Source organism: Pongo abelii, chromosome 9 (assembly GCF_028885655.2).
Source record: "Pongo abelii isolate AG06213 chromosome 9, NHGRI_mPonAbe1-v2.0_pri, whole genome shotgun sequence".
In the NCBI taxonomy this organism is placed as follows: domain Eukaryota; kingdom Metazoa; phylum Chordata; class Mammalia; order Primates; family Hominidae; genus Pongo; species Pongo abelii.
Genome location: NC_071994.2, coordinates 13,119,848 through 13,135,387, shown reverse-complemented (window position 1 = coordinate 13,135,387; position 15,540 = coordinate 13,119,848). Strand labels below are relative to the sequence as shown.

At 57.8% G+C, this 15,540-nt stretch overlaps 1 protein-coding gene across 9 annotated transcripts in view; it reads right to left on the bottom strand.

Moving 5' to 3' along the window:
• Nucleotides 1-3,811: 3,811 nt before the first annotated feature.
• RAB3IL1 (RAB3A interacting protein like 1) overlaps nt 3,812-15,540 on the bottom strand; it is a 48,910-nt gene continuing 37,181 nt past the window's right edge. For 4 of the 9 annotated variants that reach the window (XM_054524247.2, XM_054524246.2, XM_063728098.1 and 1 more), the window contains exons 2-10: nt 14,547-14,799; nt 14,053-14,148; nt 13,881-13,958; nt 12,955-13,173; nt 11,261-11,389; nt 11,053-11,165; nt 8,951-9,050; nt 5,845-5,911; nt 3,812-4,888 (exon numbers count right to left, since the gene is read on the bottom strand). In XM_054524247.2, coding sequence (XP_054380222.1) covers nt 4,806-4,888; nt 5,845-5,911; nt 8,951-9,050; nt 11,053-11,165; nt 11,261-11,389; nt 12,955-13,173; nt 13,881-13,958; nt 14,053-14,148; nt 14,547-14,799 — 1,138 coding nt within the window. In that variant the 3' untranslated portion in view covers nt 3,812-4,805. The remainder of the gene's footprint in view (nt 4,889-5,844; nt 5,912-8,950; nt 9,051-11,052; nt 11,166-11,260; nt 11,390-12,954; nt 13,174-13,880; nt 13,959-14,052; nt 14,149-14,546; nt 14,800-15,540) is intronic. The other 5 variants (XM_054524248.2, XM_063728096.1, XM_063728097.1 and 2 more) reach the window with 3 other exon arrangements.

Here is a 15,540-nt window from a genome sequence, read left to right as displayed (position 1 = left end):
GCTCCTCAGAATGCACCTCAGGAAAGAGGGGCTGCACACAAATGGCCAACACACACACGAAAAGGCGCTCAGCATTGCTAATCATCAGAGAGCTGCAAATGAAACCACAATGAAATACCACCTCACACTTGTTAGGAGGGCTCCTATAAAAAAAGAAAAAGGCCTGGAATCCCACCACTTTGGGAGGCCGAGGCAGGAGGATTGCTTGAGCCCTGGAGTTCAAGACCAGCCTCGGCAACATAGCAGGAACCCCGTCTTTAATTAATAAATACATAAATGAAAAAATCATGCCAGGCATGGTGGTTCACGCCTGTAATCCCAGCACTTTGGGAGGATCTCTTGAGCGTAGGGGTTCGAGACCAGCCTGGGCAACATGACGAAACCCTATTTCTACAAAAAAAAAAAAAAAAAAAAAATACAAAAACTAGCAGGGCGTGGTGGTGCGTGCGCCTGTAGTCCCAGCTACGTAGGAGGCTGAGGTAGGAGGATTGGTTGAGCCTGGGAAGCAGAGGTTGTAGTGCCCGACTGTACTCCAGCCTGGGCTACAGAGGGAGACCTGGTCTCAAAAAATCAAATCACACGTGTTGGCAATGATGCAGAACCCTCGTGCATTGTTGGTAAGAATGTGAAGTGCTATAGCCAACTATAGAAAAGAGTATGAAAATGCCTTTAAAATGCCTATGATTCAGCAATTCCACTTCTGGGCATATACCCAAAAGAACCGAAAGCAGAGTCTTGAGGAGATATTTGTACATCCATGTTCTTAGCAGCATTATTCACAATGGCCAGGAGGTCACTGTGAGGCAGCACAACTGTCTATCCACAGATGCTGGATAAACAAAACGTGGTCAGGCCAGGTGCGGTGGCTCACACCTGTAATCCCAGCACTTTGGGAGGCTGAGGCGGGCGGATCACCTGAGGTCAGGAGTTTGAGACCATCATGGCCAACATGGAGAAACCCTGTCTCTACTAAAAATACAAAAATCAGCCAGGCATGGTGGCGCATGCCTGTAATCCCAGCTACTCAGGAGGCTGAGGCAGGAGAATCGCTTGAACCCAGGAGGCGGAGGTTGCGGTGAGCCGAGATCGTGCCATTGCACTCCAGCCTGGAGTAATAATTAATTATAATATAATCAAATTAAAAATAAATAAAAAATAAAACGTGGTCTATGCATACAATGGAATATTATTCAGTCTTAAAAAGGAAGGAAATCCTGTCACACGCTACAACAGATGGACACTGAGGACATGAAGTGAAAGAAGCCAGTAATGAGAGGACAAATACTGCATCATCCACTTAAATGAAGGCCCTCGTGCAGTGAAATTCATAGAAAGTAGAATGGGGGTTGCCTGGGGCTGGGAGGAGGTGGAAATAGAGGGTTAATTAATGGGTACAGAGTCTCAGTTTTGTGAAATGAAAATGTTCTGGAGATGTTTCAGATCACTGTAAATGGACTTAGCACTACTGAACTATATACTTAAAAATGGTTAAGGGAGGGCCAGGCACAGTGGCTCACACCTGTAATCCCAGCACTGTGGGAGGCTGAGGCGAGCGGATCACTTGAGGTCAGGAGTTCAAGACCAGCCTGGCCAACATGGTGAAACACCGTCTCTACTAAAAAAAAAAAAAAAAAAAAAAAAAAAAAAAAAAAAAATTCACACACAAAAAATCAGCTGGGCATAGTGGCGCATGCCTGTAGATCCAGCTATTTCTGAGGCTGGGGCAGGAGAATCGCTTGAACCCGGGAGGCGGAGATTGCAGTAAGCCGAGATTGCACCACTGCACTCCAGTCTGGGTGACAGAGTGAGAATCCATCTCAAAACGAAACAAAAACAACAATAAAAAAAAGAGTTAAGGTAGTACAAGTTATGGGTTTTTTACCATAATAAAATGAAAAAGGCAAGGAGGCTGCGAAAGCCATTTAGTCCTATGTTTCCAACTCACAGATGAGGAAACTGAAGCCCAGAGAGGAGCGACTTTGCCCAGGTGCACAGCCCTGGCAGGAGTTCCATCAGGACAGTCTTGGCGGACTGGAAAGCATCCTGCAGGAGTGAAGCACACCAGTGCGCAGCTGGTCTCAGCTCAGTGCCTCCACGCTCAGAGGCCAGAGTCGTTGCTAGGTTTGAAGAGGGGACCAAAGAGGGTTAAAATGTTCACATGTGCCAGGGGTACTCAGAGAGGCCCAAGTGGGTTATCTAGAAAATCCATTTAAGAGGAACAACTCCCTCGTGGCTGACATTAGCTAACCCTCCCCAGCCACCTTTAAGCACATTGCAGGTGTCTAGGAAAGGGCATCCAGGGTGCTGGTTCATACTGTGGGCTCCAGGGCTGGCCTCATGATTCCTATCCTGGGGCCATCATTTCCTCTGTGTCACTTCTGTGTGCCTCATTCTACTCATCTGCAAAATGGGAGAATAGTCCTTTATAAGGTTGCTGTGAGGATGAAATGAATTAGATTATTTAAAGGGTTTAGAATCATGCCTGGCACAGTCAGTGCTCAGCTATTAGCTCTCGTTGGGAGATACTGAGAGTGTATGTCCATCCTCCAGGCATTTCAGTTCTCTGTTTATGACCCCACTTGGGGTCTGACAGCAGGCTATGCCATTGCAGGGGCAGGCAGCGCGGGTCTGGGGTGTGGGACCCTCTGCCTGGCCCCTGGAGTGTGGTCTGGTGTCTCCTAGGTCTTGGGTGTTGCTGGGCCAGAAGCACAGAAGCTGGGGGTAGGGTGGACAGCTCCAGGGCCCAGATCTCCAACTTCCTTTGGCCCCTAGCTGACCCAGGACTGACAGAGAGGAGAGAAAGCGACTGCCACGCAAGAGAGGCTGTGGGGATCACAGCAGCGAACACAGCCTCTCGCGCCCTTTTCTGACATCCTCCTTTGCCTGCCTGCTTTCCTCTCTTCCATCTGATGCCCTGTGCGTGTTCCTGGTATGTTTTTTGATTGCCAGTCTTCCCCCTGGACATTCTCAGCTCAAGCACAGGTGTCCCCAGCATGGGTGGAGGGCTTCCTGTGGTCCTGGCCAGTCCACAGCTAACCTGACCTACCAGCTGAGTGGCACCAAGGCCTCAGGCCAATAGGGAAGTCCCCACAAGGTGTCACCAGCCCAGTAGATACTGACCTGACTCAGAAGCTGCTGTGCTCTCCACCACCCCAGGACGGCATCTATTGGCCTGGGCCCACATCCCTACAGGTGGGGAGGGGCTCAGCCACCAAAAGACACCTTCCCAGCCCCACTCTGGGTCCTCAGAGGTCCTGGCCACCCCTACCTCTTCCAACTGTGACTGCTGCCCCTTGTTGAGAGCTCCTCTAAGACCTGGGCTGGGAAACCCAGAGCTTCCATGGTCCCCGCCTGTGCTTCCAGCAGACATCACCAATCAATCCTGCCACTGTCCCACTGAGCACCAAGCGGCCTCGATGCTTTGCCTCTGAGCTGCAGGCTTCTATGAGACTGGAGGTAGCCATTGCTGGAGGCAAGGAGACCCAGGGGAGGACCTGCCCAAGGTGCCACAGTGAGGCAGTGGGAGAGCCAGCCTTGGTGCCGTTCTTCCCGACAGCAGGCCACCAGCCACGGGGAGAGGGAGGCCTGGCTCATCCCCCAGTAACCCACAGCCCTCTGAATACTAAGGGAGGACTCAAATAGTCCTCCCCACAGCAAGTAAGTGGTGATGGCGGAGGTGGGGTGGCTTCAGGATTTGGGTTTAATCCCAAGCACGAGGGCGGGCAGGGAAAGGATTTGGTTTCATTCCTTCAGATGCCCAAGCCTTGGCCAGAGCCCCAGGGTGCAGGAGTGAGGGCGCGTGGCCACCCAGCCCGTACCAACAAAGCCTTCCTTTATTAAATAGAGATCGCGTTACATTCCATCCAAAGAAGGAAATCCGGACGTGGTGAGGGATGTGTCCAGGTGGGAGCTCCGAACCCTGGTCCCGAGTGGGCTCTGATGGGTGGGAGGGCCCAGGTCCTGCCTGCCCACCCAGGTCCCACATGCCAGGGCGCGTGTCTGCATGGCCACCCACAGCTGAAAACAGGCGTGGGCGATCTGAAGCCCTGTCTATGTCCTACTGTAGGAGAAAGTGCCCCAGTCCTTCCAGCGGTTTTGGGAGCAGGGCCTCCAGGAGCACAGGGCTGAGACGGGGTGGGAGGGAAGGTGACAAGGGAGGCCTTTATGAAGGGGGAGGAAGAAGGGGGAAAGGAAGGGAGGAAGGGGGGCAGGCGCCTTGACTCATCTTCACAAGGCTTTGGGGCAGTTCTGTGCTATGGAGGCCCTGCCAGCCCCTCCTAGTAGTCCAATAGGAAGGCCACTGGGAACAAGGCACGGGATGGCCACAAGGGGGTGCTGCTGGCCCAGGCCTTGGCAGCTGGGGCGGAGGGTACCCTGGAGATCCAGCCACCCAGAACAGTCCCTTTCTGAAGACATGCCAGCAACAAGGCACCTGCAGGCAGTTCTGGGGACTGGGGAGGGGGGTGCTGGCTGCCTCAGGTGTCCCCTCCCAAGGGCTGAGGGCCCCCGAGTATGGATCCAAGCTCCCTGGTCTTTGGTGCTTTCTTGAAATCCTCCTGGTGGTGGCAGAACCCAGTGGGGAGGAGAGGGGGGTCTTGCCGTGAAGTCCAGGGCCGTCTGTCCCTCTGTCTGTCCCAGGATGGAACGTGTGGTACGGGCTCAGTGCTGCCTCCATGGCCTGTCTGTCCATCCATTCTGCATCTGGCTCAGGGCTGGCTCCAGGCCCCCGTCTCCCTGTGTGTCGGCTTGTTCTGGGGTGGGCGTTTGCTCTGTCTCAGAGCTCCCCTTCAGGCCTGGGCCATGCCCTAAGCCTCCTGGGGGAAGAAGCCGAGCTTGGCCAGTGACATCTCCTTCCGTAGCCTCATGATCTCCCAGAACATGGGCTCTGCTGCAGGCAGAGAGAGGGTGAACAGGTCGGGGATAGCTCAGGGTCACCTCGGGCAGATGGCCAGCTCCCCTCCTGTGGCTTTGGACAGAACAGCTGGCACAGCACCCTAGGGTCCCCGGCCCCCAAAACAGATGACCTCAGCGAGTGGCTGGACCTCTCTGAGGCTCCACTCTTGAGCCTTGGAAACTGCTGAGTGCCGACCACACCCGAGGGATCTGTTTGCACCACACTGATGGCCACCCCCACAGCCCGACGCAGACAAGCAGGTACACACTATCACACGCAACAGCGGTGGTCCAGACCTGGGAACTACATTAGACAAGGCACAGATGCCTCCCTGGGGTCTCACAAGGACCCTGCGCGGTGAGGCAGGGACCACAGCGGCCATTCGGGGACCTAGCAGGTGTCAACACCCAGCATGCCTTGGCCTCGGCCTTGGCCTCCAAGAGGACTTGACCCCCAGGATGGAGAGGAGACAGCTCCTTACTCAGAGGGTTGGGCCAGACTGGTTCAGGAGAAGACTCAGCAGGGAGCAAAGGTTGGTGGAGGAGCAGGGAGCCAGGCCTTGCAGAATGGGCTGTGGGGGGAGGGAGTAGAGGGAGGCCCTGTCCAGCATGGAGTGGAGTGGGAGCAAAGGCTGGAGGCGGGCGACCCTATGTTCAGGTGACCAGGAGGAGGTGGCCACACCAGGGCCAGGGAGAGATTCACAGGGGCGGCCCCCTTGTGCAGGGCTGGGAGAGGTTTGGGGACAGGAGAAAGACCAGCCGGACGGACTCAGGTACAGAGCTCAGCACCCAGGAAGTCTGTGAACCCTTTACTAACCCACAACCCTCCCCGCTCCCCAGCCTCCTAGCTGAGTCTTGCCTCCGCTAAGGGCAGGTGGGCCCAGAGGGCGCTTCCCCGTCCAGCCCTACTCCCGTGTGCCATCCCTGCACAGGCCACCAGGGGGCGCTCACCGTCCTGCCGCACCAGGCCTTGCTGGATGTAGCGGATGTAGGTGAAGAAGTTGCACACTGCGGTGATCTGTGGGCAGAGGTGGGGACCGTGTGACCTGCCAGCCCCACGCTGGGGGTCCCCTGACAAGCGGATCTGAGTCCAGAGCAGGAGGCCCCAGGTCCCCACAGAGCCAGGCAGTGCTCCCTGACTCAGCTGGGACTGGGCTTTCAAGCAGTAATCAACAACAGCATGACTAGCCCTGCTGTAATAGCAGCAGCAGCAGCAGCCATTTCATCAAGCGCCTGCAGCGAACGGAGCAGATGCGCTTATTATTCTGTCTTACACGGGGGAAAGCGGAGCCACCTGGGGGAAGCCACTGACATCCATCACGATGATGGCGGAGCTAATGAACCAGCGTGCAGCAGAGCTGTGAGATGAACCAGGCAGGCTGTCCCGGAGTCTATGCTCGCCCTCTCACAGGCCGGCTTGCTCCAGATGCTGGAGTTTTGGGCCAGCCAGACCTCAGTCCAGTGCTACTTATAACATTGGGAAAGGAAAGGGGGTCAGAAGCCGCTCACCTGGGCTGCCCGGGGCCCCTGGGGCCTCAGGCCTGCTCCATGCCAGGCCCCGGGGACCCTGTGTTGGCTCAGACACTGCTATAAGGACTCACACCACGGAGAGGGCACTGTTGGTGCCTGGCCCAGGGCCCCTTCCCAGGCCCGGGCCCCATCTCCCAGCTGCTAAGAGTGGTGGCACTAATGGCTCAGAGGTGCCCCCCTCTGTACCCCCTCCTCCTGTAGACCTCAGCCGATGACTGACTTGTGTGGAGATAGGAAGGACAGTCCCCTTGCCTCAGGGTGGAACCAACTCTGCTAAGAGCCTGGTGGATGGGGCTGAAGCTGGGCTGCAGCTGAGGCCACATCCTGGCTGGACTCCCCCGTCCCTTCCCTCATTCTCCTGGGAGCTGCACACAATCTCCAGGTAAGGCTCTGCCTCTACGGAACCCAGCCTAAGACAGGGTAGAAGGTAGCCGGCAGCTGTGCCCGCCCACAACAGCCCCTACTGAATGTCCAACACTCCGGGGGAGGGACATCGAGTGAGAGGGGCACCCACAGGCTAGGGAGTGGAGAAGCTTTGGGGAGGGGCGGGACGGTGGTGGCCTGGCAAAGATAGGGAGGTGCGAGAGAGCAGGGCGAGGTCGGGGGACCAGCCCGTCGTGGCAGGGACACCGCTGCACAGGGAGGGTTGAGAGGCTGCGGCAGGAGGGTGAGGCAGGGCAGAGCTCAGGACAGGAGCAGGGACAGTGGATGCCCACAGAGGCTCATGAGCAGGGAGTAGCAGGGAGGGGGCTTCTCTCTCCAGGGAGTGTGCTGGGGAGAAAACACTTCTCCCTGTCGACCCCACATGTCTTGGTCTTTCAGGGCAGGGACCACATCCTAAAACTTCAGACCCTCCTCACCTCATCTCCCACCCCCAGCTTCATCCAGTGCAGCAGGACACCCAGGCCAGGGACTTAAAGTGCTAGAGGTGACTTTGTTGAGCATGGGAACATCTTATGTGGGGCCTGCTCTTGAGCCCTGGTTGGGCCTGGAAAGGGGTGATGGAGATATGTGGCCACTGAACAAGGCTCAGTGGGCACAAATCCACAGGGTAGGGGCTGCAGTGGACTCAGAGCCAGGATCCCAGGTCTCGGCTGTGTGGCCCTTTCCTTTGCCAAGGCTCAGCCTCCCTTTTGGTAAATGGGTGCTCAGCACACCGCTGGGAGGACTCACGCTTGGATGCCTTGTGGAGTCTGTCAAGGACAGTACAGTCTGCTGCCAGCAAAGGGACCATTTGTCCCCTTTAGACCTACTCCCCCGCGAGGAGCCTCTAGCAGGGCTGAGATGGTTCCTCAAGCTGTGTCACTAGAAACGTGTTTCCAAACATGTTCTCTTGTTCCCCTCAATCCTCTTAAGAGTCAACAGAGGGACAGAGGAAGAGGAATCCCTGTCCTCAATCCCCAGCTCAGTGAGAACCCCTGTCCCGGTCTGGGTCACTTGGCAGGGGAGGTTGGGAGCTGGGATTCCTAGAGGCCCATTGGCACTCACGGCCGACTTAAGGCTGGTGCACCAGACGCACCTCTGAACCTTCTCCAAAGCCTCGGCCAGCACCTGAGTCTGGGCGTCAGGAGCCCCGCACCCTAACCGGAACTCTAGCATCACTCCTGGATTAGGTGACATTGAATGACAGAGGGGGGCGATGTCATCCCATGACCACATTTCATACATAAGGCTGCGTCTCAGCCAACTGGAGAGTGGCCCTCCTCCTGATGGCTCTGAAGTCAGCTGCCCTGTGTGACAAGGCCCTGTGGCAGGGGACTGCGGGTGTCCTCTAGAAGCTGAGGGTGTCCCCTGCCAGCAGCCAGCAAGAAAACAGGGACCTCAGTCCTTCAAACACAAGGAGCTGAATGCTGCCAACAGTGTGAGTTTTGAGGAGGACCCTGACTTCCAGAAAGGAACACAGTCTGCTGACAGCTTACTGCGACCTTGCAAGCCCGAGCAGAGAAGCCAGTAAGTAGTGCTTAGACTCCAACATGGGGAACTGCGCTATTTTAAGCTACCAGGTTGATAGTCATTTGTTACACGGTAACAGCAAACCACTGCCCTTGGCTTGGCTGTGTGGCCCGAGTCAGTCTCTGTGCCTCTCTGAGCCTGTACCCTGCTCTATAAATCAAGATGTAAGGCTGGGCGTGGTGGCTCACACCTATAATCCCAGCACTTTGGGAGGCCGAGGCAGGCGGATCACTTGAGGCCAGGAGTTCGAGATCAGCCTGGCCAACATGGTGAAACCCCATCTCCACTAAAAATACAGAATTAGCCGGTCGTGGTGGCACATGCCTGTAATCCCAGCTACTTGGGAGGCTGAGGCAAGAGAATTGCTAAATCTGGGAGGTAGACGTTGCAGTGAACCGAGGTTGTGCCACTGCACTCCAGCCTGGGTGACAAAGACTCCGTCTCAAAAAAATAAATAAATAAAAATAAGTAAATCAAGGTGTAGTGCTATTCATACTCCCAGGCCCAGGGCCCAGCGTCCCAGCACCCAGGTGGCCCCAAAGGAGTCAAGTAACGCTTGCAAAGGCTGACTCACCCTGGCCCGGGAAGATGGCGAGATGTAGTAGTGGCTTTTGGAGTCCCCGAGCCGGATTCGGTGGCGGCAGGTGCGGGTCAGCCCGCTCAGGGCACATGTGCTGGGGGAAAGCAAAATGGGTCATGGGGGCTGGCTGGGGATCACCCCTCTCCCCCACCCCTGCATGCAGGGAAGATGCAGCAGCTGAGAGGATGCATGGGGAGGGGCAGGCCTCCCTTCCCCCACCCGGCTTCCAAAGGAACCCAGAGCCAGGCAGAGAAGGGAGCTGACCCCAGCCATCCCTGGGACAGACCTCGAACTAAGCTGAGCTCTACCCCTAGAACCCTTGTTTTGCCCCTACTGGGCAAGAGAGCTTGGTTAATCTCATGCCGGGTGTACAAAGTCCCACCCTCTGCAGGCTCTACAAATGCCTCTCCCTCCACTTCTGGGGACTCAGACCAGGCACTCCTCCCCCAACTAGGCCAGAGTTGAGGTCTGGCTGCCTCCCACTTCCCAACACCCAGCGGCTCCCCGCTTTATCCATCCAGGCCTTCTGATCCCACTAACCCCCATGGTTCTGAGCCATGTGCCAACCAACCCCGTCTAAGAGCCTTCTCCCACGCCCTCTTCTCTCCTCCCCCAGTCCTGCGTGACGTCGCTCAGCATCTTCAGCCACCCACATGCGGCGTCTCTGCAGGCCCTGAGCAACCCCCATCTGGGCCCCACTCCCCAAACCTGCTCTTCACTGGCCATCACCTGCTCAGCTCTCTCCTCCTCACCCTCCGCTTGGTCACCAAGTCCCCAGGCCAGGGCACAGCAGCAGGGCTTTCGGCCTGTATCCCCTTGGCTCCTTCTGGCCGGCTCTCTGCCTCATCGCTCTCTTTCTTCTCCACATCAGAGCCAGGGCTCCTCCAAAAACCCACATCTAACCCATCATCTTTCTCTCTTGCTTTCCTAATTCCCAAGAAATAGGGAGAATCCCAAATAAAAGAAGGTTTAAAAAGCTCCTTGGCTGCAGGACTTGTCAGAGCATTTGTTGCCTCCTGGTTCACTGGGACTCTCTGATGGACCAGAGAGCCTCTTTTCAGGTGGCAGCTACTGATGAATTTTTTTTTTTTTTTTTTTGAGACAGGGTCTCACTCTGTCACCCAGACTGGAGTGCAGTGGTGCGATCTCAGCTCACCACAACCTCCATCTCCCAGGCTCAAGCAATTCTCCTGACTCAGCCTCCCGAGCAGCTGAGATTACAGGCATGTGCCACCACACCCGGCTAACTTTTGTATCTTTAGTAGAGATGGGGTTTTCTCCATGTTGGCCAGGTTGGTCTCGAACTCCTGACCTCAAGTGATCCACCCGCCTCAACCTCCCAGGGTGCTGGGATTACAGGTGTGAGCCACTGCACCCGGCCTATTGATGACTTTTGCCGCACTGGCTGGTGGGTTAAAGCCCAAACCTGTGAAGGCTCTTTATACTCTGGCCCCAACAGCCTCTGCAGCCTCCACCCCAATTCCCTGTCCCCCCACTGCTTAGCCAGATGCCCCAATGGTGCTTCCGTTAATACTCCAGCTTCTCACACCTTTGCACATTCTGTTCCTTCTGCATGAAATCCCTTCCCTGCTTGGCAAACTTCTATTCACCCTTCAAAACCTGGCTCAAATGCTCCCTCTCCGTGATGAGCCTCCCACCAGGGCACCAGCCATCCCCAGCCAGGCTCTTGGCTGCCAAGGTGAAATCCTCCCCAGTTTCTGCCCCTTGCTCCACCTGGCTATTTTGTTCTGCTGCTCCCCTGCTTAATGCCAGGTGAGTAGCTGGAGGACAAATGCCAGGGCTACTGCGTTATTTATTGGCAGGGGCACAGCCAGCAACTGATAATCATGGTTCAAGAAGAGAAGGGGAGGGTACAGGGCAGGCCAGTCAGGAAGAGGCAGACCCCAGCTCCCGGCCTCTCTGGAAAGCATGGGGGTCCACAGGAAACCTGCCAAACTGCCTCCTTGCCCTGTGGGGGCAGCAACTGTCCCTGTCCCATGGCGCTGCTGCATCCTGATCACCCCTCGGCGCAGTGAGCACATGGCTTGCTGGGGCTTTCCCGCATGGGCAAGAAGGAGCTAAGACCCTCAGCTTACTTGGTGCTGCTGCAGTCAACCTCGGCCACCTTCACTGCGGGCAGCGTCTGCGAAGCCACCGGCTCAATGGTGAGCGTGTTGTCCTCCACGGCGGCCCGTACCAGCACCGAGAGCTGTGGCAGACCAGGGCGGCAGGCAGGGTGGTAAGGGGCTGGGCCCTGGCGGAGGGGTGTGTCCCCCAGCTGGCCCCGCCTCCGCCATGCCTCACCTCCTGCATCGTGAAGTCCAGGCAGGGGCCCACGTCCTCCCGGTACACCCTTTCCAGGAAGGGGCAGGTCTTGTCCAGGGTGGGGGATTCCCTCCAGGCCTGGAACTCTGCAAACAGGACTGTGTCCACCTGTGGGGGAGGGCAAGCGGGGGTGGCGGCAGTCAGGGTACTAGGGCCAGCACAGAAGATGCGGGCTGAGCTGAAGGGGAGCGAGGGAGGACGTGGGGCAGGCCCAGCAAGCCAGCAGGTCGATTCCCAGCAGCCGTGCAGGGAAGCCAAGTCCAGCAGCAGCAGAGCTCCCTTCTGCCCTTTGCACCAAATAATTTAGAACTAAAAGTTTTGTTTCCAGGCCGGTGTTAAGTTTCTCGGCGCTATCAGATTTTAGAGTGGAGTGCAGGGCTTTGTCCTGAAGACCCTCACTGCCTCCTTGAGGAGGAAAAGTCAAAGAGCAACTGGCAGGAGGCCACAGGTACCAGCAGGTACACAAGCACACACAGGCACGTGCACACAGGAGGGGACACACACAGGCTGCCCTGTCGCCTCGGAGGCGACCGCTGGCCTGCTCCAGGCCACGTGCACAGTGAGGGAGGCTGTGAGGGGGCAAAGTGGGAGGCCCCTCTTTGGAGCCATTTACCTGTCGGGAAAAGGAGGGAGAGGGAGTGGAGGCGGGGGCTGGGGGCTCCCCAGGTGGGAGCGGCCAGGCCGGCTCGTAGGTGAGGTGAACCGCCTTGCTGGGGACCACGCAGAGGAGCAGGGAGAGCAGCGGGGCCAGCCCGGGCTGGGCCGGATGGACAGACAGACGGACAGACAGACAGACAGGTAGACAGGTGCACAGAGACAGAACAGGAGGAAGGGGAGAAGTTAATGTACATTCAGAAGCTCAGAGCTCAGGAGGTGGATGAGGGCCTGCCTGTCTTCCCTGGAGGCCCTGGAGACAGAGGTGGAAGCCAGGATGGAGTCGAGTGGGCTGGCGCCAGAGACCCAGGAAGCTGAAGGCACCACAGCCCTCTGAGCCCTGAACTCAGCTCTTGATGTCCCTGTCTCCGGTTCCTCCGGCAGCCCCGGGAGACCCCATTTATCAGGTGAGAAAGCTGAGGTGCTGACAGGTGGCCTCATTTGCCTACGGACCCATGACCATGAGTGTCAGCCCAGCCTGGGCCCAGCAACTGGTGTGGCCAGCTGAGGTGGGACAGAGACACCCCTCCAAAGGCCATGCTTGTCTCAGCCCCACAGTCAGAGGATGCCAGAAACCCCTTGAGCACAGGGCTGTCACCAGGTGGTCCTGGGGCTCAAGGCTGTGGCCACGCGGGGTCCAGGCAGCCTCTCCCCCGAGGCCCAGTGGCTGCTGCTTGGCCTCTTAAGACCAAGGAAGTGTGTTTCTCAGTGGAGGCCCCAGATCCTCAGGGCCAAAGCCAGCCTCAGATGCAGAGACCACTACCTACTGCTTGTAGTCAGTGGGGCAGGGAGGGGGCCTCAGGTCCCCAGATGGTACACCCTGGAGGCTGCAGGCCAAGTGCCTCAGATCACAGGAGGTTGGAGAGAAAGGACCTGCCCAGCCCTCACATCCCAGAGAGGTGCAGGACAGGCTCCAGGTCACACAGCATGGGGCAGGCTGGTCCTCACTGGGCTCGGACCCTGCCTACCACAGGCACTGCCACCCTTCCCCGTGCCCAGAGCCCGCCTCCCGCCCTCACCTCCTTGCCCTCTCTGTCTGGGGTGAGGGTGTGTCCCGCAGCGGGACACACGGCGGGGCAGAGGGTGCTGCTGGTGCTCTTGTGGCGAGAGTGGCCCTTTCGGGGCCCGGCCTTGGTGGGGCTCAGCAGCTGGGGGTGAAGCTCGCGGTTGGGAGAGGCTGGTGTGGACGTGATGACCAGCGTCTTCAAGGCTGTCACCTCTGCCTGCAGCATGTCGATCTGCATGGGATGGGATGGCTGTCAACCCTCACCCAGACTGGATGCCATCCTGGCTGCCACCGCCTATCAGCCTAACTCAGGACAATGCACCCCTGCAGTGACGGGCACCTAGTCCCACCCGACGCCCTCAGAACAGCCTTCGAGGCAGAGACCCAGACACTCATTTTACACATAGGGAAACTGAGGCTCACAGAGGCAACATGGCCTGCCCAAGGTCATGCTATGAGCAGGATTCTGTTAGGAACAAGTGTCTGGGAGCTGGCTGGGCCTCCCATGAGAGTTCTGGGACGGCCCCCAGGAGCCAGGAAAGGCCCAGGCCTCACATTTGCAGATGGGCAACCAGGCTTGGAGAGAGGAAGCGACTTGCCCAGGCTCAGACAGCCATACTGAGTGAGGTTTCTGCTTTGTAAAGTGGGGCTGGGAGGAGAGGGAAGAAGGTACAATAATCACAGGGTCCTCCCAGCCCCAGCACGATCCCAGAAAAGGCTCTGCCATGGAGCAGAATCACTGATGGAGCCCCGGGGCACTGGGTCCTGTGATCTCAGATCCCCACCCTTCCCTTCCCTCCCTGGGCCTGGGTTCACCCATTCCTGCTGGCCCCACCGGGCCAGGTGAGCGTCCACTCGGGCAGCAAAGCTCAGTGCTCGCTGAGCCGGGAGGCAGGGCGGGTGCCTGGGCTGGCCTGGGCAGGCGGGGACGGGCCTCACCTTGCCCCGAGCCTCCTTCAGCTGCTTTTCTGATGCCGCCTGCTTCATGTTGGCTTCTCGAACCATCTTGTGAGCTTCCTAGGAAGAAGGCAGTCCCTGCGTGAGTGGTGAGGAGCCAACGGATGTCCAGATGACCCATTCCCCAAGTTGTTCCCGCGCCCAGCCGGCGTACCTCGAACAGGCTGGCCGTCAGCTCTTCCAGCTCCTGTTCTAGCTGCTCCCGCACCTTGGACAGCCGCTCACATTCCTCATCCTTTAGCTTCAGCTCCTGGAGGAAAAGAGGCAGGGCAGGGACTTGAACACCTCAGCATCCCCAGGCCTGGCAAGGGAGGGACCAGGCCCACCGTACCAGGCTCCATCCCCTCGTCATTTTATGTGGGGCTCAGAGCTTATTTCCTCTGGTGCCTGACAGTTGGTGATGCTTTTTCCGTTTAGCCACAGCATGAAGCCGAAGCCCTGCCTGCCAGTTCATCAGAGCTCAGGGCAGGTTTGCAGTCAAGACGGGTGACCGTCGGTGTGCCCAGCACAGGCCTGGCCTGCAGCTGGCCTCGGTGAGGGCACATCCCTCTCCCTCGGGCACATCTCTGGGCACCTGATGAGAGCCCACAGCTCTTCCAAGCTGACTTCTCCCCACCGAAGCCCCCCCAGCCTGCTGCAGGCACCCACCTTCTGCGCTCTGTGCAGCTCCTCCTTCAGGAACTCAGAGCCCTTCTCTCGGATCTCCATGGAAGAGCTGCGCAGGCGCAACACGTCCAGCTGGGCAGCTGCAGGGCCCTCCTGGCCTTGGGCCTCCTCCCCTGCAGAAGTCTCCACCAGGGCTCCTGGGAACTCCCTGTGGCTTTGGCAGGGGTCCGTGCTCTTCCAGGGGACCGGGACAGCTGCAAGGGGCGGCGGGAGGCCCTGGTCTGGCTGGGGTGGGCTGGAGACAAACAAGGGTATCAGCAGGTTCAGGGTGGGGTCCTGAGGCCTGGAGAGCTGAGCCCAGAAACCGCCCCGGGGCAATGTGCCTGCCATTTGAGCCTCAGCCTTTCCATCTGAAAAGGCTGTCTGAAAACTGGGACCCTACCAGCTATCATCAGGGTTGTTACAAGGGCAAATGTCCAAGCACAAAGTCTCTTGGGGCAAGAGGCTTACTCCTCTTTGTCAACCACCCCCTCCAGCCCAGGGCTGAAGGCTGTGTTTGGTACATGCAGTAGGTGCTCAGCACACAGTAGGTGCTCAGCACACAGTAGGTGGTCAGCATCTTTGTCTAACAGGTGACTGTAAATGCATCAGGGTTGAGTCCCACTTGTATAAAGTGAAGCCTATTCCAATGGCCCTACCTCAAAGGTCACTGAATGATCAGAGAAGGTGTGGGTAAAACCTTGGCACCTCGGATGCACTCAAGCAGGAGCTGCCTTCACTGATACAGTTAATGTGATTTCTGCCACTTTCAGGGTGGACCAGAGAGGAAGGATGAGGCCAGGGCAGGCAGGGCTGAGGCAAGAAGATTCTGCAAACAGCTTGGGCAAGACAGACCCACTTCCTGTCCCCCTGGACTTGGTGGGGAGCAGTCCCAGCTCTCCCCTGGCCTGCCTTGTGACATCAGGCAAACACCCCCTTCTCTGGGCCTCAGGACCCTCCCTTCCCTGAAGCTGAAGACCCTAGAGGTGGTGTGAGG